At 41.8% G+C, this 25,065-nt stretch overlaps 1 protein-coding gene and 1 long non-coding RNA gene across 2 annotated transcripts in view; one reads left to right on the forward strand and one right to left on the reverse strand.

Moving 5' to 3' along the window:
* Fbn1 (fibrillin 1) overlaps positions 1 to 15,232 on the forward strand; it is a 199,469-nt gene extending 184,237 nt beyond the window's left edge. Inside the window, exons 57-65 of the mRNA XM_013010126.1 lie at positions 168 to 374; positions 1,919 to 2,044; positions 2,260 to 2,382; positions 5,196 to 5,312; positions 5,401 to 5,529; positions 6,165 to 6,284; positions 10,692 to 10,923; positions 12,839 to 13,013; positions 13,954 to 15,232. Of these exons, the coding sequence (XP_012865580.1) occupies positions 168 to 374; positions 1,919 to 2,044; positions 2,260 to 2,382; positions 5,196 to 5,312; positions 5,401 to 5,529; positions 6,165 to 6,284; positions 10,692 to 10,923; positions 12,839 to 13,013; positions 13,954 to 14,343 (1,619 nt within the window). The 3' untranslated portion in view covers positions 14,344 to 15,232. The remainder of the gene's footprint in view (positions 1 to 167; positions 375 to 1,918; positions 2,045 to 2,259; positions 2,383 to 5,195; positions 5,313 to 5,400; positions 5,530 to 6,164; positions 6,285 to 10,691; positions 10,924 to 12,838; positions 13,014 to 13,953) is intronic.
* LOC105981113 lies at positions 1,295 to 7,836 on the reverse strand. Its single transcript, XR_001174800.1, has 4 exons — positions 7,736 to 7,836; positions 5,083 to 5,304; positions 3,569 to 3,773; positions 1,295 to 1,666 (listed from the first exon to the last, which is right to left on the reverse strand). It is a non-coding gene; the product is annotated as an uncharacterized LOC105981113 (long non-coding RNA).
* Positions 15,233 to 25,065: the final 9,833 nt, after the last annotated feature.

Below are 25,065 nucleotides of genomic sequence, written 5' to 3' on the forward strand. Positions count from 1 at the left end.
CAGACGGCACCCTTTCTCTCTTACTGCTGCTTCCAGCTTTCCCTTCTCGCTCCTTCTCATCCAGGGTAAAGTGTTACAATCTTTTGGGTTTTTTTGATCTGGCCAAATTCAGTCATGCTCCTAACATTTCCTAAAACCCTCTTTTTCATTCAATGTCCCCTCTCTAGACAATCGAGAAGGGTACTGCTTCACGGAAGTGCTGCAAAATATGTGTCAGATCGGCTCAAGCAACAGAAACCCTGTCACCAAGTCTGAATGCTGCTGCGATGGAGGGAGGGGCTGGGGCCCGCACTGTGAGATCTGCCCTTTCCAGGGCACTGTGGCTTTCAAGAAACTCTGCCCCCATGGCCGAGGATTCATGACCAATGGAGCAGGTACTCTGTTTGTTGTCACTTATGACCAGTGTGAGTTTTGCTATAAAAACAAAACTCTACAGAGTGAGCTTACATAGAGCTGTATAGCTGGGATTGGAAAAAAAATCCATTATTCTGTTGTTAGACCTTCAAGGCCACATGTCAACGTGTCCTTGGGCCTGTGGCTGTATGGGCCTGGTCCCTGCCTCTTCCCTGCTCCTTCAGGCTTTTGAAACAAAAGTTTGCTGTAAGTCCATTATTGGTTTACAGCAAGATTCTTTAGCTACATCTTGAAACAACTATTAGATTCATTGGATTCTAGTTTACCTGTAGGTATTTTAACTTAGAACATTAGCTAAAGCATACTACATTGAAGACCTATAATAATGCTGGTATCCTTCAGTATAACACAATTCCATCTGAAAAAGCATAAGCATCTTTACCAAGAAAGTTAAAGGATGAGAAGGCTGGCTGGGTGATGAAGACCTCCAGGCCTAGTGTGATTTCCCTGCTTACCAATGGTAATCCAAGTTAGGTTTTAGTTCATAAAAGGACTGAGAAAAGAAATGAGGAGGGTTTTTGTGACTGTTTTCTTTTTAGGTTCCTTAGGAGAGAATTATTTGAAATAAGGAGGTTAAAAAGATATGCTTGAAGGCAGGATAACAGACTAGGGTATGGAAGGAGGGGGGCAGCAGTGGACCGATAAAATGGAGTGGCCAGAAGCAATTTCTGCTGCTTTGGAGGATGTAAAAATGAGATGGTGGAAGACTCATTTCCTGAGAACAGTGAGAATGTGCTAAATTGCACTTCAGGATAAACTTGAAAGGGTCAGGCAGACCCGGATGTTGATATAAAATGGTCATTTGGCAAAGCAAGGGCTGATATGGCATGTGTAAGCTACTCGTATTGGCCCCCTCCCAAGCAAGGAGATCCCTGGGTCAGAGGGGTGGAAGACAGTAGTTTTCATGCTAAACAGTACACTGGCCAAGTACTACTCTCTGTGGTGGGGCCAAGAATAAGGGTCTGTCTCTCTTACTAGGTGGCAAAATCCAGTCTCTATCCACCCAAAGCCCTGGTTCATTTCCTTTTTCATCAAAGAAAAGAAGATGTTCCATTTCCGCAATATTATGTAATTTGGTATTTTCCAGGATTAACTTCAAACACAGAGAGCTTTCCTTATTTTGAAGATGCAATATTAGATAAGGGTCCCCTGCTGTGACTTGATTATGCGAACTCAGCAGGAGGCGAGCTTCATAGCCTGAGCAGAGCAAAAGGCCACATGTGTCTCCATGGGGGGGTGTTCTCTATTGGCCCTAGAAGAGAAAAATACAAAGTTTAGAAGACCAGTCTTTCTTCAATTTTCCTGTAGCCTGATTAGTTTGTGACTACCATACTGGTAAAGGTATTGCCATGCGGCCTTTCAGTTTCGTTACTACCACAGCATACAAAATGTATGTTGTCATGCCTTTGGTTTAGCGTTAGATCCGTAGTATACTAACACACACTGTCAGAATTGGTTAATGTTGTCTATTTTATAATACCTTAATTTATATCAACTTGTCTAGATATTGATGAATGCAAGGTTATTCATGATGTTTGCCGCAATGGGGAATGTGTCAACGATAGAGGATCCTATCACTGCATTTGTAAAACTGGGTACACGCCGGATATTACTGGAACAGCTTGTGTGGGTAAGTACCCTCTTTCCCATGGTTTTTCCCTTAAGTAGAAAGATCAGCTGTGGGGGCAGGGGGATCCTTCAAGCTAATCATCTAAAATACATACACAATTTCATAGAAAACATAAAACAATGATGGACTACTGAAGTTTTTTGTTAAACTCTCACAGTGGACTTTGGGCATTGAAACATCCTTTTAGATGGAAATCACTGTCTCTTCAATCATAGATCTGAACGAGTGCAACCAGGCTCCCAAACCCTGTAATTTTATCTGCAAAAACACAGAAGGGAGCTACCAGTGTTCCTGTCCAAAAGGCTACATTCTGCAAGAAGATGGAAGGAGCTGCAAAGGTAGGCCAAGTAGAATTTGTCTTTGCCCATTCACCTGTCAGTCCTTGTACCTGTGAGGAATCCACAGATGAGCTTGGAGATCCATTAATGCACAAAAGAGGTTCTTCCCTGAGGTGAGAGCCGATGTAGGAAGTGGGTCAAAGAGGGAGCTGACACCAGGAGGCTGCAGAGGACCAGGGGCGGCAGTGATCCAGTGTGCATGCTGCCCCAGCCAAGGCTGATTGGATGTAACAAATGTGTAGTCGCATGAAGACATGGACCACACAGTTGTGATGTAGACTCTAGCCTCAGGATAATTAGTTCCACAATCCGAGAAGACACGGTGCCTAACTAAAGACTGGGTCTATGAAGTAAGACTATTCCTGCCTTCTAAGAGACATAAACATCACCCAGAATTTACATGGAAACAGCAAAACTTTGAATAGAAGTCCTTCCTTAACTATAAATTATACCCTCTGCAAAATTCTTTCAGTGTACACTTATTCCTCAACATCTTGCTTGATAGTAAGAACTTCATAAAGATCAACTGAGAAAATGAGGGATTTGGAGAAAGTGTTCTATCATGAAACTATGGATAAACCAGAAAAGTAAGGGAGGGTAAAGAGCTGAAAGAAAAGACCTGGGGAACAGTAACAAGGAGATTCTGACCCCTTTCCTGTGTCTTCTGGAAGCTGGGGAGGGCTGACAGTAATGTAAAGGAGACAACCGTTGAAGGCTTCTAAATAATCTTTAAGGAAAGGAAGCTGAGAGATCTACTAAAAAAATTCTAACCATCTGAAGTGCATTCTTACTCCACAATGTTCAGGAAGCTCCATACCATGCTCTTAGGAAGTATCAGGAGTACAGAAAGCAATTATGCGATTGCTTAACACATCTATTTATAATGCAAATCCTTGTCTTTTACACAACATTCTTGGCATATATGACTAAATATGGAAATAAGTGGTGCAGTTATGTGTATACTGAAATGGAAAAAAGCCCTAGAGAAATGTGGGGTCCATATAAGGAGAAAAACAATCAAAGCAAGATATTTGAATGTGTAGAAATGCCACAGTGAAACCTACTGATTTGTCCAATTACTAAGTTATATAATAAAAAAGATAAAAGAAGACATTCTGAGAGGTGAGAAGAGCAAGTGTTGCTGTCTATAATGTACCATGTTTATGATATCATCAAATACCCTCACCTGTCTCAGGTGACCTTCTATAAAGATATGAAGATGCTATAGCAAAGCTTCTAGGGTCCTGGAGAGGGGAAGTTAGTCACGGACTCAGGGTAGAACATCAGTCAGCTTGTCAGCAGGGAACAATAGAGGACAGGCTCCATCTTCAGGGAAGCGAGCACTGAGACGGCCATAGGAGGTTTTCTCAGATGTCCTGTGCATAAGGGTACTACTGTGAAGCACATTACATCACCAGTAAATCTTAACACCGATCTGCAGGTATGTACTCTTCTGTGTGATATGTGCATGGTAACTGAATTTATGGTAAAACACTCCCTCAATACACTATTTTAAAATTACTGTTAAAATTCATGCCAAGTGCATGGTGCATGCCTGTAACTTGGCTACATGGGAGGCATGAAGGATTGCAATCTGAGGTCATCTGCTACAAAAAGTGACTCGGTGTATGAAAAATACGGCAGGAAAAAAAAAGGGGGGGCTGGGTGCTGGTGGCTCACGCCTATAATCCTAGTTACTCAGGAATCTGAGATCTGAGGATCATGGTTCAAAGCCAGCCTGGGCAGGAAAATCCATGAGACTCTTATCTCCAATAAACCACTAGAAAACTGGAAGTGGCGCTGTAGCTCAAGTGGTAGAGTGCTAGCCTTGAGCTGAAGAACGCAGGGACAGCGCCCAGGTCCACAGTACAAGCCCTACGACCGGCAAAAAAAAAAGGGGGGGGCGGTATTTGGCTTAAGTGGTAGAATGAGTGCAAATCCCAGTATTATCCAAAAGGAAAAATCAGCTAAAAGCTACAATATACTTTTTATGTCTTTTTTCTTCTTTCCTGGGTGAGTGGGGAGCTTGTCTGTCCTGGAGCTACCATTCTGGGCCTAAGCATGGTCCCTGAGCTTTTCTGCTTAATGCAGGTGCTCTACCACTTGAGCTACTACTGGTTTTGTTTTTGTTTTTTTTTTTGGTTGTGGGGCTTGACCTCCGGGCCTGGGTACTGTCCCTGAGCTCTTCAGCTCAAGGCAAGTGCTCTAGCCACAGAGCCACTTCTGATTTTCTGGTGGTTAATTGGAGGTAAGAGTCTCACTGGAACTTTCCTGCCCAAGCTGGCTTTGAACCACAATCCTCAGGTCTTAGCCTCCTGAGTAGCTAGAATTACACGCATGAGTCACCAGCACTCAGCTGTCTTGGTATTTTTAATTAACACTGGAGTTAAAAATAGGCCCAGAAATTGATGGCAGTATAAGGACAGGGACCTGATTACAGTAGAAGATTTTGTAGCGATGAGAAATTGTATTTGATAAATACTAAATGTGGCTTTGAGTGTTCTTAGTTTTTAGACTTTTCCTTCAGTTTTTCACTTCAGTTGATAATGGGTTTAAAAATTTTTTAAATTTCTCAACAACCGGTTTTCAAACTACTTTTCTCAAACTTAAGGGAACTGGGCTATCCTTAGGTCCCAAAAAGAACCACTTAGTTTTCTTTGTGTTCTAAATTGAAACTTTTGTTCACAGAGTGGTACTTACCCATTCGCGGGCTCTGTTCTGGCCAGGGTTGCTGGAGACGTGGCCCAGCTGGCTAAGGGCCGCTTCTCTGGACCTGTGTCGTCCGCTCAGCGCAACGCCATTTTTTCTTGCAGATCTTGATGAGTGTGCAACCAAGCAGCACAACTGCCAGTTCCTGTGTGTGAACACCATTGGTGGTTTCACGTGCAAATGTCCTCCTGGGTTCACCCAGCACCACACCGCCTGCATTGGTAAGCAGAAGAAAACACTGGACTGACTTGGTCTTTTCTGAAGAAACCTTTGGAGCATTTAAGTCCTTTCTCCCATTGCTTCTCATAGATAACAATGAATGTACCTCTGATATCAACCTGTGTGGGTCAAAAGGCGTCTGTCAGAACACACCTGGAAGCTTCACCTGTGAATGCCAACGGGGATTCTCGCTGGATCAGAGTGGTGCGAGCTGTGAAGGTGGGTAGAAGCCCCAGCTGTGGCTCCTGTGGAAGTGGCCTGCGTGAGGATCAGCACCTTCACCACCATCTTGCGGGGGGGGGGGGGCACTCAACTGAAGTTGGGAAGGGAAGGGTTTGCTTGGGAACCCATACCTTGAGTCCCATGCTTTGTGTCTGCAATACTTGCCTTGCCTAGATGAATACTTTAACCTGAGAGGGAATAACTCAGTCATCAAGAACAATGCTACTGGCTGGGCACTGGTGGCTCACACCTGTAATCCTAGTTGCTCAGGAGACTGAGATCTAAGGATTGTGGTTCGAAGCCAGCCTGGGCAGGAAAGTCTGTGAGACTCTTGTCTCCAATTATTCACAGAAAAAGCTGGACGTGGCTCTGTGGTTCAAGTGGTAGAGGCTAGCCTTGAGCAAAAGGAGCCCAGGGACAGCGCCTGGGGTGATGGGATGGCAATGGAAAATAATAATAATAATAAAAACAATGGCTAGATTTCTGGTCACTGGGTGGAGAGCCATTAGATTCCCCAGCTGGCCTGGTTAACTTTTACACTTCTATAGTAATCTACACATTTCTTAACTAGAATTGCCTTTTATCTTGACATGGAAATAAATGTGGCTTTAAGGCGGCTCTGCTTCTTTCAGATGTGGATGAGTGTGAGGGCAACCACCGCTGCCAACACGGCTGCCAGAACATCATCGGAGGCTACCGGTGCAGCTGTCCCCAGGGCTACCTGCAGCACTACCAGTGGAACCAGTGTGTGGGCAAGTAGCATCTCCCCCTCCGCTGCATGCACTGCTCTCTTCCCATCACCCAAGCCCTGCTTACTTTCAAAAACATTACACTGGTAACCAAAACAACACACAGTAATTTAAGATTGTCCAAACCTGATTCAAACCAAAGGAAAGAAAGTGTCAAAAACTGGCACACTAAGAAAAAAAATGACAATACAGGATGCTTCGTCTTGTCTGGAATGAAGCACCCTTAGAATTCCTTGCTCCTGCTTTCATCCGCTCCCTACTGCGTGGCTAGTCTTCAGCCCGCTCCTGAGTTCTCTTCATACTGGGGGTGAACCAAATCCTACTTCTGACTGAAAAATAGCATGCAGCCAGAAGCTGTTTTGCAGAAGCATATGTTCGGCCTGAAGATACAGAAGTAGTTCTGCTCAGCTCTACACAGCTCTGGGGCAGAGAGTGAGCAGCAGAATCAGAGAATTTTCTCAGGGATTTGCTAAATTCTTTTGACAATTAAGGGAGCTCAAGTGACTCTCATTAAATTAAAAATGATACCATCTTTGATTTCACAATGTCATGGGAAAACAACTCCATGCACATTAGAGAATCAAAACATTGAGTTTAGAGGGACAGCAAAGGCCATCTAGCTCAAACCCAGAAGCCCAGGGAAGGGGAAGTAATAAAGTTCTTGGTTCTTCTGAGACATCCCTAGAACTAGACTCTAAGACCTCTAACTTACTTTAAGACATCTTTTGCCAGGTGCCAGTGGCTCACGCCTATAATCCTAGCTACTCAGGAGGCTGAGATCTGAGCATCGCAGTTCAAAGCCAGCCCGGGCAGGAAAGTCTGGGAGACTCTTATCGCCAATAAACCACTAGAAAACTAGAAGTGGCAGAGTTTTTGCCTTGCGCTAGAGAGCACAAGGACAGCGCCCAAGCCCAGAGTTCAAGTCCCATGACAAAAAAAAAAGACCACCTTTTTTTTCAAGTGTCATTAAAAACTTTTCCTGCTCACAGCAAGCATCTACAGAGCACCAGTGCAGGCTGAGTGCTTGGTCACATGACCTTTTCTAGCTGCCACATACTGGGGTGCAGATCCCTTCTTAGCAAAAAACTACCAAAATTACTACTTCCTAAGTGGGTGCTTTTAACGGCAAGGTTTCTCTTATTCCAAAAGAACACATTTCATGTTTTCATTTATTAAAACTGGCTCATCTTGACTTGATCCATGACAGTTTTGCAGAGGTATGTAGGGTTGGCTGGAATTACCCTAGTTCTAGAAGAGTAGACCATACATCTCTCAGTGTTGTCTGGTTTTAATAAAACACTTATGGTCATTATCAACTCTGGGGAGATAGTTGTCTCATTTTAGGCACTAGTTTCTGCTACAGCGGACTTTGTTACTTCAATACCCAGAAATGTTTTTAGTGTTATGAGAGAAAAAGAGGAAAGGTGCATCAGTCCTACGCCTTGTCCTCTTACCTCCAGTCCAGAAATGTTGATTAAGTCTGAAGAGATGCAGCCGCATTCACAGGGCGAGGCTTGCCTTGCAAGCAGGAGAGGTTCTGCCTTCAATTCTCCAGCACCACTTTGGGGAGAAAAAAAAAAGTTAGTTTAGGGTTCTTACTGCCTCAGAACACCACACTGGCTTCATAAAGTCCCAATGAAAATGATGTAGGGCTAGAATGTAGCTTCTCTGAACTGTGAAAACAGAGCAGATCTCTTGGACCAGCTCTGCCTGGATCCTTATTCCCAGTTGGCTAGAAGCTCACTCTTCCTCATGGCTAGGTTTGGGGTATGGTGTCACTTCATTCCTATTTAGAAACAGATGGGAAACTTGCAGCTTGCAATTAGTCAGTCCATTTTGTCCAAGACAAAACTGGTGAAAGGAGGATGACCTTTGGGATTTTCCTATTGTTAATCCCTTAAATGATACAATCCTGTCAGTGGGGCCTTTAGTTCTAGAGACCCAGGTTTTTCAGAGCTGGGAATGCTCCTTCTATAAAAGAATAGTATTAGCCAGGTGCTGGTGGCTCATGCCTGAATCCTAGCTGCTCAGGAGGCTGCTAGACCAGGCAGGAAGGTCCACGAGACGCCAGTTAGCCTCCAATTAGCCACCAGAAAATGGGAAGCGGCGCTGTGACTCAAGGTGGTGGAACACTAGCCTTGAGCAAAAGAGCTCAGGGACAGCTCACTGCCACGAGTTTAATGCCCATGACAGACCAAAAAAATAAAAAGGTATTTTACCAACTGGAATGCCAAGTAGAAGAATAAAACTATTTTAGAATATAGAAAAATAATTTCTTGTAGAGTCATCTACTTTAGAGTATACAGGATGAAACAGGTCAGGGAAAGTATAAAGCATGTTCACTAAGTTGTAGTGTTGATGAGTTAGTAAAAAAATTAGTTAATAAAAAAGCTAAGTGCACATGCTTTTCTTTTGAGAGTATGTAACCTGACCTATTTATCTTCTAACATAAAAATCCCTCTCTTGCCTCACTGAACCCATCGAAAGCACTTGTTTTTCCTCAGTCCAGTCTAGGTATAGATAGCTTTAAAACTAAGACACCTAATGAATGAACCAACTTCTTTTTTTTTGTTTTTGCTGGTCATGGGGCCTGAACTCTGGGCCTGGGCGCTGTCCCTCACCTCTTCAGTTCAAGGCTAGTGTTCTACCACTTAAGCCACAGCACCACTTCTGGCTTTTTCTGCTTATGTGGTGCTGAGGAATTGAACCAGGGCCTCATGCATGCAAGGCAAGCACTCTACTATTGAGCCACCTTCCCAGCTCTTGAACCAACTTCTAATCAGGGATCCTATTTCGCAAAGAGCAGGATGAATCTAAGCTATCCACTGACTGTTCCTCTCATCTGCTTATTTCTTTGTAGGCTTTATTTATTAGTCAGGGCTTTATTTATTAGTCAGGGCTCCAGCAGGAAATAGATGTCCGAACACACTCCAAATAGAGGACACAGAAGCAAAGCTACTTACTCTCTCCACACAGATCAGTTTTCAAGGGAACAAGTAGAGGGGGAAAAACGGGGACATGGTAGAACATGATGTTAGTCCAGGAGCTTTCTCCCTCCCCAAGAAACACCCTCAGTGTTTCAGATTGCCTCTTGGATGTGGAGCTTGGGTCAGTATTGGTTTCTTTCTATCCCTAGTTTAAAATAAGGAGAAAAGGACAAAGACAATGGCACATTTCATTATTTCTCTTTCAGGAGTTTCATACATAGCCTAAGAATCCTTGGGTGGGGACTTTGGAGCTTCTGGCTCTAAATAAGCAAAGGAAAGCTCACAGACAAGCCAAAACAGGGCAAAATAGGACTACTACTAAATAAATACAAACAAGCACCCTGGCCCTGCACTTTCACTCACCTATTTTCTAACTGCAGGAGAAAAAAAAAAGTGGATTTTCATTTGTGAGACAGGGAATAGGGAACCTGGCCCGGACTGCAGGCAGGTGATACACGTGTTCTGCCTGTCTGCCTGTCATAGAGTGGGCATCTCATGTTCGTGTCACTGCCTTGTGCGTTGCAAGTAGGCCCATCTACCTGTGTTCAAGTGAACAGAAAAACCAAAATGGGTCTTAGCAGCAAACTTCCAACTTTCCCTACTAAGACAGGTCTACAAAAATAGATTTCAAAAAAAGAGAAGCTGGAAATAATGAGAAATTCATGGTTTTCTGCCTTTAAGCTGATTTTTTTTAAAGTTACATTTCTTTTTCTTACACCAGACTTGGCAAGTCCCTGTGGGCAGGCAGTCCCACAGCATCCGTCTCTCTTGTGGGTTCCCCCCAATTATTTCTGGGGAAGTCTGCACGGAATCTCTTCCAGCCACACTTAGCTTTAGGTACAGTTCAGCCACTCTGGGCAGGCGGCTAGTTTGGATAAGGGTTCTGAGTTGGGAGGAGACCTGCCAGAAGGCACTATTCATCTATGAACAAGTACCTGGGGGCTTCTGCAGAGTTCTGAAAAGGAAGTCCAAATGGATCAGATACTTCCTGTAGGATATCAGGCCTCCCCAGATGTGCATATCCTGCAAATAGAGCTGAACGAGCAGCCTCTGGGGAAATGGTTGGTCTCTGCTGTTAAGGTATTTGTTCCATTGCTGAGTACTTCTGGGACAGAGAACTGTGTGATTCCTTCTCGACTTCCCTGAACCTTAGCTATGAACAAACCCCTCATTCTTTACAGGGTCTTCACATGGAGCACAACATACTAGTGTTAGTTTCCATGAGTTTCCTTACAATGCCCTCTTCCAGTACTTTCTGCTCAGTTATCTGACCTCATCCTCCATATTTAGTGACAACAGAGAACAAGCCGTGTGTGCTTCCACATATTTACCTCTCTATTTTGGTCAGTGCTGCCTGCCTTTGCATCCTAAGAGGAATCTCTGATCAGTGTCACATATACAGTATCTTCTGGCTTTTCTGCAGATGAAAACGAATGTCTCAGTGCTCACATTTGTGGAGGAGCCTCCTGTCACAATACTTTGGGAAGCTACAAGTGCATGTGTCCTGCTGGCTTCCAGTATGAACAGTTCAGTGGGGGGTGCCAAGACATCAATGAATGTGGCTCTTCACAAGCCCCCTGCAGTTACGGATGCTCCAACACAGAGGGCGGCTACCTATGTGGATGTCCACCTGGTTACTTCCGAATAGGCCAAGGGTAAGCACTACTCTTCCTAGTCTTGGCTAGCAATTCCCTCTCATTCATAATGTGTATTTAACTCAAAATGACCTTCCTAGCTGGTAGTTTATGCCTGTAATCCTAGCTTCTCAGGAGGCTGAGATCAGGGGAATCAGATTGAGGCCATTCATTCAAGCAAAAAGTTCAGCCAATAAAAAGCTGGGCACACACAGTGGTGTGTCATCCCAGCTATGCTGGTAACATGAACAGGAAAATCACAGTACAGGCTGGCTCACACAAAAAGACTATTAAAAAAACAACCAAAGCACAAAGGGCTACAGGTTTGACATGATTCAAATGGTAGGATACCTGCTCAAAATGCATAAAGCCTTGATTTCAACCCCAGTAACAGACACACACAGAACCTTACTCTAGAAGAGAACCATACTCATACTTAATCTTTGGTTAATTCTTATCACCTTTGTAGGCATTTTAAGTTATGTTATTTATAATGGGACATCCGGACTTTTGGAAATTCAGAAACAACCTTTTGGTTGAGGGGCCTTTTAGGGCCTTCTATTTTATACTTCAAATCATCAAAAGAATTCTTTTTTATAAATTGGAGCAAATTGTATATTTATGTAACAATTGGGGCAGGAAAAACATTTTACTCAAGTATTCTAACAGTATAGTGGTAAGCTTTCAAAGCTGAGATCTCTTCTCTGCTGAGTTAATCTGGACTTGGGTATCCATGACTTTTAGCTTTATACCCAGGAACACCCACTAAAGATATATATTCACACACACACCCCAAATTATTAATTTAGTGGTCCTTGGTTACTTGACACACAAGCTTCAAATGATTTATTTTGGGTCTCTGTAAACTAGAAGGTAAAAGAATGTTTCATGGGAAGCATACAAAAATGCCAGCAGTATTGGACACAAATTCCCAGATGTCTGGGTCTGGCTCTCAGGCAACTCATTCTTTATATTTTAGTGCCAGAATCATTTTTCCCAGCAAAAAAATTGTGACACTCCAAACTGGCTCTTGACCAGTGGGATTCTGTAGTCACATTTCTTATAAGTGGGACTCCCGGGAGATGAAAATTCTGGAACCATGTTCTGAGAAAAGAGCCAAAGCCTTGAAAACTTGTGGCTTACCTTCCCATAACGTAACCATTATGTGGATATGTGTACACATACAGTGTGGGCATGTAACATTTCATCCATTTCATTCGTCCTACACATTTCACATTGCAACACGGGGAAAAAGAAGTGTGTCAGACTGGCAAGACTCAGGAAAGTAGTAGAAACCTTTAAATAGCAGTAAAGTATGACCAATATTATAGTATGATCGCTGGAATTAGATTCTGAATCCTAAGGGCATACAGGAAAATGAATTATAAAGAGGAGACAAGTACTATAAAAAAAAAAAGGTAGTATCTAGTCTACATTATGCCACACTAGTAGAAGTCTACTCATTTATAATAATAGCTTTGGTCTCACTATCTCAAGCACTAGACTTAGACTCTACCCCAAAATAAAGACTTTTATTAGGGACTACTCAAATGTTTCAACACATTTGGAAAGAAGAGCCCGATAAATCCACATTCCAAGTGACCTCTGAATAACAAAACAAGGTACTTGTGAAACATGGAAGACACACGCCATAATTTGGCTTTATAACTGAAAGACAAACAAAAACAGCCTAACTAGAATCATCTCTCCTGGGCATGGGTTTGTTTATCCACCTTCTCATGAGTCAAAGCCAGTGGTTTTGAGTGACTGAAACAGTTTCCCACAGTTGGGACAAGCGCTGACACATGCATCCAGTGGATGTACAGCAAGGTCAGAACCGCGCTAACCTGGGGGAGGGGCTTCACCACAACCCCTGCCCCACTAGCCCTGCCTCTTGGTTCTTGTGAAAAACACTGGCGCTTCCTTTTTGCCACAGGCATTGTGTTTCTGGAATGGGCATGGGCAGAGGCGGCCCGGAGCCAGCAGCCAGCAGCGAGATGGACGACAATTCACTGTCCCCAGAAGCTTGCTACGAGTGTAAGATCAATGGCTACCCCAAAAGGGGCAGGAAACGGAGGAGCACGAATGAAACTGATGTCTCCAGTATCCAGGTAGGTCGGAGGGTTTCTCCTCTAGTCTCCTAAAGGAAAGACCTTCCGGATTCCTGTGGTTTCCTCTAAGGGTGTTCCAAAGTGTGAAAAATCTCCCCAGGGAGAAAATCCAGACATTCCCGAGCTGTAGGCTGCATTTACAAGAGGCTGTGGGGCTTTCGGCAGAGTGTCTGTCTAGCTGCTTTTTTGGGAGTGGTCACTTAAAGGTTTTCACATACTTGCTCATTTCCTTGTCTCACCAAAAAGAAAAGTCAAACACCAGCCCGAAGTCTGCCGAAAGGAATTCTGAGATTCAGGTCAGCAGTGGGCAGAATAGTGAAGCCACACACTGCTCCCTAAACAGGGAGGCCACATTCTGAAAGCTAGAGGCTGCTCTTCTGAAAAGAAGCATGCGCAGCGCAAGGGAGCTTGGACAGTAGACAAAACCAACAAGGAGCCCAGGCAGCCTGGGTTTCTTTGCCGAAGGCTGCTGCAGCCTCTTAAATTCGGAAACGCACAGATACTCACTCAGACCTCTGGCTCCATGCCCAGAGAGTTGAGCACATGTGGTCCCAGAGAGGCAAGCAAGAAGCCAGGTGAAAAGCATTGAATATTAGCAGATCATCAGAGTCAGGAAGTAAGTTCATAGGTGTGTCCTTAGGAGGGGATGATTTGCATCACTGAATGAAATTGAAATAGACTGCTTTTTAGTATCCATGCTGCCTCCTTTGGTTTGGGAAATAAGTCCTCGGAAATAAAATAATTTATTAAAACAACAGCTCTCAAACCTGACTGTGTATCTGAAATTGTCAGAAAGACTTATTGAACTGGATTACTGGGAGATGCCCTGGGAATTCTAATGCTCTAGGTCTGACTGGAGCCTGGAATTTGCATATCTAGCAGATTTGAATCACTTTTTCTTTCACATGAGAACAACATGACGTATTTTATGTCTTTCTAGGATCAATCTGAAATGGAAGCCAATGTGAGTCTGGCAAGTTGGGACATTGAGAAGCCTGCCACCTTTGCCTTCAATATTTCCCATATCAGCAACAAGGTCCGAATCCTAGAACTCCTTCCGGCCCTTACAACTCTGACAAATCATAACAGATACTTGATTGAATCTGGAAATGAAGATGGCTTTTTTAAAATCAACCAAAAGGAAGGGATCAGCTACCTCCACTTCACAAAGAGGAAGCCAGTGGCTGGAACCTACTCATTACAAATCAGTAGTACTCCACTTTATAAAAAGAAAGAACTCAATCAGCTAGAAGACAAATATGACAAAGACTACCTCAGTGGTGAACTGGGCGATAATCTGAAGATGAAAATTCAGATTTTGCTTCATTAATTCACCATCCAGAGACCAAATAATTAAAAGAAAAACAACTATAGATAGGTAGGATTACATTTCCCCCCAGTCAGAATCTTCCTATCATAGGTACAATCTTTCTCACCAAGTAAATTTGTATAAATAAGCACTATTCTTGTATTACAAAAAAAAAAAAAGAAGGTACAGGTGATTACCTAATTCAAACAACCACTTCCTCAGGCTTCTCATGCGTGTAGCTAAGTTATGTGGTCATATGTGCCTATTCTGGAAAACTAGGAGTAGACCCCCTAGGGGCTCACATCTGTGCTAATGTGCAGATGTGCAGGAATGTGCTTTTCACCTGATGGATTATTTCAAATTTTGAAACTTTGCTTCTCCAAATGCAAGTGTAGGTTGGCCATTTGTAATATCTTGGTGCTAGTAAATTTTCAAACTAGATCTATGAATGCACTGTAATATCTACACAACTTAGAAAACAAATTACAAGTACTCAGTTCAGATACTTCATTTCAATCAACCAAAGTTAGTTCAGTAGCTTATCTCAGTTATGAGTATCATACATTACATGTAAATTAAGTGTGTGTATACTGTAATCGTGCTGGTTTTTTATCATTGAAACATTTATAAACTAGAATAATAATGCCCTTAATGTGAGGGTTTGTAATGGTGCTTATTAAGACCAAAGACTTGTTAATTGTCTACACCAAGTGGTAATGGAATTTCTGTGACTGGCCCACATGTGCCTTGAGGTTGGGGAAGACCAGAAAACGACCCCAGCGACCAGACTATCACCAGTGCGTCCAGTGTCCTACATAAGACATGTGCAATATGCCAAAATTATGGTTATTCCTGTCAACAAGGGGTCAATGTCATAAATGTTACAATAAAGCAATCTCTTCTTTTTTTTTTTTTTTAAGTGTATCCCTTTGGCTTTGTATTCTTGCATGGGTTTGGGGTTGGAAGGGCCATTCTGGAGGCTAGTCTCCTGGATTTAAATTACCCTGGGTCTGTTATTTATGCTTTATACAGGAGCCAAATGTATAACCACTACAAGAAAATGTAAGATATTTAGTCTTTTGTTTTAGTAATTTTAGATTGCAGAGTGCTGTCATCATTGATTTACTAGTGAGAAATTTGGATTGTGGTATTATTTCTGAAACGTGACCTAATGACTCCTGTGACTTTTAAACTCCTAGATTTAAGTGCTTTCAAATATGAAGTTTAGTCATCATGTTAAAGCACTTGGATTTTATTATAAAAGATTTACACCCCTTTTTTCCCCTTAAATGCTCACATTGATGGCAAGGCTTAAGTGTTATATCTTTTCCCCAAACATCTGTTTTTGATTAATGCTAGCCTAATTAAAAAAGGCCAATGTTAAACTGGAACCAATTTAATACTAAAACTCTTGATTTTTAAGTGTCCTAATTTGAAAATGTTTTACCTATTAAGTACAATATTGAATATTCAGATGAAAAACTCATTCCGTTGATAAAAGAGAATTTTGAAAGTCCCTTATGGTAGGAAATGAAGCATTTTGTGGTTGTGAAAAGTGAATTAAGCAGGAGGGGCAAGACAACGGAGTGAAAACAATCTACCTTATTTGTTCCATGAATGAAAAGAATCCACAAACTAAAGAACCCAGCAGCACATTCGGGAGGGTAAAGAGGGAAGACAGACAGACAAACCTACAGGGAGTTCTCACATACTCAAGAAGCAATCAAGATGGAAGAAATAGTGGCAAGGATCCTAAAAAGCCACTTGGGAGTCAGAACCACCTGTGGTAAAGGAACCTGAGTCAGAAGATACCATGGGACTATCATGCCTAGAGGATCCCCAGACTCAGAGTAGAGATAGACAACAAATATTGTGAGAACTTTACCACCTGCTGAAGTCCTCAGGAGCAGAGAGACTGACTGGCACAGGCACTGGGCTGCCCAGGAAGTGGAAAACTGCCATCATAAGAGGCTTCCCTGGGGGAGCAGGGACCAGAGGGCCAACATCAGGATACTCTGCCATACAACTCGGGTATATAGTGTTACAAGAGGCTGAAGAAGGGTGGGCGAGTCAACAAAAGCCTAAGTGGACGGGGGAACCTGCAGCTAACAAGCTCAGATGTTAAGTCTGAAGCCTACCACCCTGACAGTGGAGATGCCTAGGACACAGCTTATAGGTCTCACCTTGGAAAGTATTGAAGGAACCCAGAGGCCTGGGGAGAAGGATGTGCAGCATCTGTACAGCATCCCAGAGAAGACTGGGCAGAGCCCATGAATCTCGCTTAACAAAAACTTGAGCAGCTGCAGGAAGCTGTAACCAAGAGGCTCAGGATGCAAAACTCCAAGGACCAAGGACTACCAGCTTGGGAACCTGCTGTCAGCATCGCTGCAGGAGGTGCTGTGGGGCTTAGAAATCCAGCATTAGGGGATGTGTTCACACAGGAAACTTAAAAGAACTCGGGCACAGTAAGCCATTAGATAACATGCAGCTAAGTGGCCTTGGGCCTCCCTCTGGGCCAAACAACAGGGCTGGAACCAGTAGCCAATACTCTGAGGCCCTCCCTCCAAGTAAGGTCCTCTGGAGGAGGTAAAAGCCTACTGCAACCTGCAGAGACGTTTACACATAAATATACATATAGGTTAATGTAAGAACTAGCTCTTAACTGTGACCCCCTCTGTACACTATTTTTACAATAAAAAACATATTAAAAAAAAAAAGAACTAGGTCTTCCCAAGTGCTGTATGTCAGCTTGCCTTTAACCCTGTTTTGGTTATCTGAATTTCTCTCAGCTGTAAACCAGAAAAAGGCCATTTACCTTTCAATTCCATCATTCTAGAGTAGACCCATTTACCCTCCAGTTAATCTGAGAATTTTTCTAATAACCCTTCCCCCCTTTGAAACTGAAACCACACTGGAAACTCAGTACCTGTCGTTTAATCCTCTAATCTTATCATTGCTCCCTTCTCATATCCCCTCCCACCTGCACCCTCCCTACATCGATAATGAAACCCTTCCTTAGATTTTCTTCCATACCCCCATAATCTTCCTCAATATCTAATACACTACCCTGAACAATATCTCCCTTTGATGTTTTGGTTTTCATTTTCTGCATTCTGCTTCTGTTTGTCTCACTATTCAGTTTGTCTTTCTTCTAAATTTGGCCTTGCTTTTTCTCTTTTCATTCCTTCCTCCTCCTTGACCATTAGTGGGGCCTGACTCATACTCACATACTCGTGTGTATGTGTGTGTGTGTGTGTGTGTGTGTGTGTGCACAGATGCGCGCATGCACGCATGCGTAAACATACATGTACCTATTTATTTCTCCCAACCTCACCACCACAGTACCCCAGCCCAGATAGTCTTAAATACTTTTTTCCTCTTTCTGACCCACCTCATTCCACTTTCCCAATAACCTCTCCTACAAAACTTAACTCCCATCCTTCCTCTCTCCATATAACAAATACCTAGAATTATTCCAACAGGACTGCCCTTTTTGATCTCCATGTTATTCCCACTCTGGTCTGCCTAGAACACAATGATATATTCTGGACCATAAATTCATCTAAAATGATTGAAACAGAAACAGTGATTACTCCCCTTTAGAACTTAGCACAAGCTTGTGGTTTAGCATCGACAATAATCCCTGAAACCCAGCTTCCTCACCCTGAGAAGAAAAATCCCCAGACACTTGAGAATGGACTTTTTTTTGTCAACTGAGACTTACCCCCAAAACACAGCACCACCCAGCCATCACCCCATCTTAAACCAGTTTTCAAGAAAACTACCAACTGAGAATTCAAGACAGAAGCTTCACAAACCCTTAACCTAGATGCGTAAGTCCCAGAAAAACGCCACAAAATTCATAAATAACATGTCACCCTTGAAATCAGTAACAACACAACTATGAACTTAAGTGAGATCTAAGAGGAAAGCCAGACAAAAAGCTAAGCCAATGATAAGAACTGTCAACAAATTGAAGATGTTCAAAAAATTAGACTTCCAAGAGAAGTTGAAGAAACAAGGAAATACAAACAACTAAATGAACTAAAGAAGGCAACATGGATATCAGACAGGAATTCAATAAGAGATGGAAACCAAGAAAAAGAATCCTGAAAATGAAGAATTCAATAACCTAAATAAAAAACGGGATCGAAAACCTAGGCAAGAGAAGTTGCAAAGAGTATCAGAGGTTGAATATAAAGCATAAGAACTAGATCAAACAAGTCAAAGATACTGACCAAACACTCTGGACTCTGGACAAACACCAAGGACTCTAGAGAGAGAGAGCAAAGGAAGGAGTGACATTGTCCAAAAAGAAATTGCTCATTACCTAATATATACCTATAACCCCCCCTCTGTAAATCACCTTTTCAATAACAATAAAATAACAAAGATCACATCTATATATGAAATAGATGAAGAGGAAGAAAAACTAAAGGTACTGAGCAAATAATAGCAGAAAACTTTCCCAATCTGGAGAAAAATAAGTTTCATCTAGCAGAGGCTTACGAAACTCTTAACAGACAAGACCATTGAAGAAACACACCTAGACATATTACAGTGAAAAATCACTGAATACAAACCTGGTGCTGATGTCTCAAGCCTGTAATCTTAGCTACTCAGAAGGTTGAGATCTGAGGATTGTGGTTCAAAGTCAGCCCTGGAAGTAAAGTCCATGAGACGTTTTATCTCCAATTTATTACCAAGAAGCCACAAGTGGAGCTATGGCTCAAATGGTAGAAGTTGTAACCTTGAGCTAATAAAGCTCAGGGACAGTGCTTAGGCCCAGAGTTCAATCTGCAGGCCTAGCACACTTGCATACATGCACGTATGCATGCACATACTAAATATACAGTATAAAGAAGTAATATCAGCCAGGTGTTGGTGGCTCCTAACTGTAATCCTAGCTGCTCAGAGGGCTGAGATGTGAGGATCGAAGTTCAAAGCCAGCCTGACAGGAAAGTCTGTGAGACTCTTAACTCCATTAGAAAACCAGAAGTGGTTCTTTGGCTCAGTGGTAGAGTACTAGGCCTTGAGCAAAAAAGCTCGGGCTCTGAGTTCAAGCCCCACAACTGATTTTTTTTTTTTTAAATGACAGCAAAAGAAAGGAGACAACAGAATAAGCAAATACAAGGAGAGTGTGGAAAGACAACTCAAATCTGGAAGGACAACTGCCATCCTAGCCTACTTTTTTAGAGTTTACAGAGCAATAAAAACCTCCCGGGGCTGGGAAGGTGGCTCAGTGGTAGAGCGCTTGCCTTGCATGCCTGAGGCCCTGGGTTCGATTCCTCAGCATCACATAAGCAAAAAGAAAAAAGCTGGAAGTGGCACTGTGGCTCAAGTGGTAGAGCGCTAGCCTTGAGCTGAAGAGCTGAGGGACAGCGCCCAGGCCCAGAGTTCAGCCCCATGACCGGACCCAAAAAAAAAAAAAAAACTCCCATGATAAAGGGTAAATAAAGGAACTCGTGACCACTAAATGAGCACTACAGAAGATACTTAGGGAATCCTACCTTCCATAAGATGATCAAAACCAGAAAATGTAAGAATGAGTAAACTGTACTACTAGAGGAAATTGGAAAGCAGGAAGAGGAAAGAAGCAAGCATCACGAAAAGAACAAAATGATGGAAAGTATTTCTCAATAGTAATATTAAATGTCAATAGGATCAACTCTCCAATCAAAAAAACATAGAACAACAGTGAATCAAAAAACACAGTTGTTGCCTCCAAGAAACACATCTCAGTGACAAAAAATAAACACAAATGCAGAATGAGGGGATAGAAAAAGACTTTCCAAAATTCAATATCCGTTTATAACACAGGCTCTGAAGAAAGTAGGAATAGAAGGAATGTACCTAACCTTCATAAAGGCTTTATAGGACAAACCTATAGCCAGTATCATATTAAATGGGGGAAACTCCCACTATTTCCTCTAAAGTTAGGAACAAGATAAGGATGTCATCCCCCTCACTCTTAATATTGTACTAGAATTCCTACACAGAGAATTTAGGCAGGAGAAAGAAAGAAAAAAAGGATTCAAATAGGTTAAGAAGAAATCAAATTATCTCTACTTTCAGATGACACATTCTTGTACCTAACAGACCCTACAGACATTACCAAAAAGCCCCTGCAGATTTGGCAAATACCTTTGGAAAGATAGCCTGACACATAACACCTAAAAAATCAGTAGTTTTTTTTTTTTAATTGTATTAACAATAAACAGGGCTGGGAATGTGGCTTAGTGGTAGACTGCTTGCTTAGGATGAAGTACTGGGTTCCATTCCTCAGTACCACATAAAAAGAAAAAGCCAGAAGTGATGCTGTGGCTCAAGTGGTAGAGTGCTAGCCTTGAGCAAAAAAGAAGCTCAGGGACAGTGCCTAGGCCCTGAGTTTAAACCCCAGGACTCGTTAAAACAAAACAACAACAACAACAACAAAATAAACAGGCTGACACAGTAACTAGGAAAACTATTCTGTTCACAAAAGTCTCCAAAACAGTATCTAGGCATCAACCCAACAAAAGAACAGAAAGACTTCTATAATGAAAACTACTAGAACTTGAAGAAAGGAATTGAGGAAGACTTCAGATTATGTAAAGACATTCCATGCTCAGAGACTGGCAGAATTAATACAGTGATCCTTCCCTCATATATCACAGGAGTTATGTTCCAGAGACCCCAGATTTTCACCTATTGCAAGGGTCTCTGGAACGTAACTCCCACAATAGGTGAGGGATCACTACGCATTAAAAAAAAAAATTGTGATTCAGCAAAGCTGCAATAGAAAAGCCACACTATCAAGAGCAATATACATTGATGTCATATGCATAAAAATCTCATCATTGCCGGGTACTGATGGCTCATGTCTAATCCTAGCTGCTCAGGAGGCTGAGATGTGAGGATCATGGTTCGAAGCCAGCCTGGGCAGGAAAATCCGTCAGACTCTTATCTCCAATAAACCACTAGAAAACTGGAAGTGGCACTGTGGCTCAAGTGGTAGAGCGCTTGCCTTGAGCTGAAGAGTGCCGAAGCCCAGAGTTCAAGCACCAGGACCAAAAAACAAAAACACACAAAAAATCTTCATCATTCCTCATAGAATTGCAGAAATCAACATAAAGTTCATACTGAGTAAAAAAAAAGACCTTGGAATAGCCAAAGCAATTCTAAGTACTAACAGCACTTGCTGCAGGCATCACATTACTGGACTTCAAAGTAAACTACAGACCCATAGTAACAAAAATAAGCATGGTGCTGGCCTAAAAACAGACTCGATGACCAATGGAACAGTACAGAAGATCCACAGATAAAATCATATACCTATAGCCAACTAATTTTCCACTATAGAATTAAAAATATGCCATGGAGAAAGGACAGTCTTCAACAAATAGTGCTGGTAAAATTAAGTACCTTGATCTCAAGAAATTAAAGTATCCTATTAACAAATGGGTAAGCAAACTAACAAGTTCTCCCAAGAAGACATACAAATGGCTAACAGATAAAAAAAATTCAACAACATAATTCATAAAGGAAATGTGAGTCAAAGCCCACTTAGACTCTATCTCACTCCCAAGTAGTGGCAGCCATCAAGAAAACCAAAACAACAAATGCTGGAGAAGAGGAAAGAGGATCCTTACACAGTTAGTAGCAATGTAAACTGTGGCAGCCTATCTGGAAATCAGTATGGAGAGCTCTCAAAAGCTTAAACATATATGTTCCCGATGACCCCACCATACCACTATTGGGCAAATATCCAAAGGAAAGTAAATTAAGATAACAAAGACACCTGCATATCCATGTTTATCACAACACTGTTCCCAGTAGCCAAATGACTGATTTCCAAGGTGCCCAATGAGTATAGATATATGCACACACAAAGAAAAATGTCACTTGTAGAAAAACAGATACAACTAGAGGTCATACTACTGAGCAAGACAAGCTCCAAGAATAAAATACCATAAGCCGGGCGCTGGGGGCTCATGCCTGTAATCCTAGCTACTCGAGGCTGAGATCTGAGGATCACGGTTCAAAGCCAGCCCAGGGCAGGAAAGTCCGTAAGGCTCTTATCTCCAATAAACCACTAGAAAATGGAAGCGGCGCTGTGGCTCAAGCCACAGTGTTTACCTTGAGCTCAAGAGCACAGGGACAGCGCCCAAGCCCAGAGTTCAAGCCCCACGACCAACAACAACAACAAAAAGAATAAAATACCATATATAAAAGACTATGTGGAAGGTAGACTTAGACTTATTCGTATTAATGAATATGCCTGTAAGTATAAATATCCATATGTGCATGCATATGCCTATATATCTATATAAAAATATTTATGTAGATGGTTAAACAATATAAATCAAGCTAAGCGGAATAGGGAAAAAGAAAGAGAATGAACATGTATAATACTCTGTGAACAAGAGGACATTAGTGTGAAGGGGTTGTGCCTGGGGGAGAACAAAAAAGAAAGAATACAGTCAAAATACACTTATTTGCAACTATGAAAACAGAACAAAGACACCTATTGGGGATGCTACTTCGTAGAGGGAAGGGTGCGGAGAGCATGCTAACAGTGTGAACATGTGAAGATGGAATACTGAAACCCCCTTACCCGTACTGACAACAGCCAATAGGAGAAGGAGGAAGTGAATTAAATTGTAGCATGAAGCAGAGTGGGAGGAAACTCCACAGTGCACAGTAAAGTCCTTGCAGTCTTTATTTTTATGGTGGGTTTGGTTTTTTGGGGGTAGTGGTGGTATTACTCTCATGAACAAATTTGTACCTTGAATAGGTTAAAATGTGACTTAAAATTTCCTCTTAATTCTGAACCTACACTTCTGTGACAGAAGTGTACTGTACTAAAATTGTTAGACGAATCTATAGCATATGGTAAACTATTTTTTTCATATGGAAAAAATGTCTTTGATAATTTAACCAGGATTGTAGTATATCCAATAATGGATTTTCTTTATAACAAGCAACAGAAGAAATGGAGTTGGCATAAAGTGGACCACTTTGATATTTTTAATAGTCTAAGTCTGGATTTTATTTATTCCAGAGCCAACAATTTTGAACAGCATATTTTCCATGTTTCTGAGTGTAACACAACATTTTCCTTATTGTTCCATTGTAAATATTCTTTCTGTCAAACCCCTTTAGGTCCTAAGAGCTCAACCTGTACCATTCAATTGATTATGACCTTTCAATTTTACTTTCAATAGTCAAAGAATCTGGTTCTGTAAACCTCTCAGAAGCTTAAATGTCTTGTCTCTACCCTGAGCCCATTTCATTTGCCAATAATTATTTTATAAGTAGGACTGAAATGAACTCAGCTGGCCTTATGAAATGTTTAAACTTGCACAAACAACTACATTTTTGTTCAACAAATAGTGCTTTATGCAGCCAAAATGCTTTGGATGCTGCCATTACAAATATTGTTAAACTCAGAAATTGTGTTTGTAAATTAGAGGAGCCAAATGAAGGAGAAGTAGGTTAATGCCATATTTGTATACCTAAAAGTTATGCTCCTATAAGCTGCTGTGTCCACAGAATGTAGTGTATTCCAGCTTCAATTGAGATCTATTATGAATGGAATCACTTAAGTGCTTTAAGGCACTGCTTTTAAGCGTTAGATCATTACTACTAGGAAGATTAGTTTTCATATACATATCTAAAGAAAGTAATTATTTACCAATTTTTAGGTACCATTTTCCCAAAAAAGAAAAAAAATTACTTTTTAAAGTCTTTTGGAAACCTAACATAGTCCCAATATGTATGCATTATGAAAAGTATTCTCAGTATTACTAACTTTAGGGTTAGAGAAAACTAAGCAGGCTATAAATTCTTCAAATTCCCATGTGAAGCCATGACTGAATTGCAATGAAAGGTTGTGATGTTCTTACATATGTCTGCATACACACAGGAGTCTCTGTACATTTGACATCTGACATGCATTTGGCAGGATCTGGCATTATCAAAGAATCTGTTACCTCAACTAACTGCTAATAAATCTTTTTCTTGTTTTCAAAGTCATCAGCCTCTTTTTGGGACATAGGCTGCTCTGCGTCCTTAATCCAAACCTGAATTATGATCTCTACAAATGGATGTTAGGGTCATTTTTACTGCTGGACAGTAGAAAGTGAGACGTTTTCAACTGAACTAAGTCAATGCAGGTAAGTGGATATGATTCACAGCTAGCTGAACTCTCCTCTCTTCATTTGTTGTCATTTTTCACCCCTGTAATGGCTCTCATTGCATCGATGAGTACAACATTAACACCTCTTTGTTCCTTAGGGGCTGGTTGAAGTGTCAGTGAGAAGGTACCAAATTCAAGGCCAGGCCACACAGAGATGGAACACTTAGTGGGAAACAGCTGCTCCTGTAGCAGTTCCTGCCCAGCATCCATTCTGCACCTGATCTGTTCTGTGCAGCTGCACTGAGAGTTACAGAAATGAGGCCTGTTTCTTTCTTACCATAAAGTACTCCTTCAGGGAGAATTAACACAAACTTAAATGACTGAATTTTATTCTCCTCCTGGAAATGAAGACATCTGAAAACATCCTGATGCTAATCACACATTCCATGCATCCTATCTGAGACTGACAGAAAGAGGTCACAAGCCCCTGTGGTTATGTTGACATGATGAGCTCTGCCCTGGGTGTCCCAAGAGTCTTGCTATGGAGAAGCTGGAGCTGTCAGGAATGATCCTCTCTGCCCTTCCCATTTGGGGGTCCCTTGCCCCCCCCAACTTAACAATGA

Source organism: Dipodomys ordii, unplaced genomic scaffold (genome assembly GCF_000151885.1).
Source record: "Dipodomys ordii isolate 6190 unplaced genomic scaffold, Dord_2.0 Scaffold11, whole genome shotgun sequence".
Classification (NCBI taxonomy): domain Eukaryota; kingdom Metazoa; phylum Chordata; class Mammalia; order Rodentia; family Heteromyidae; genus Dipodomys; species Dipodomys ordii.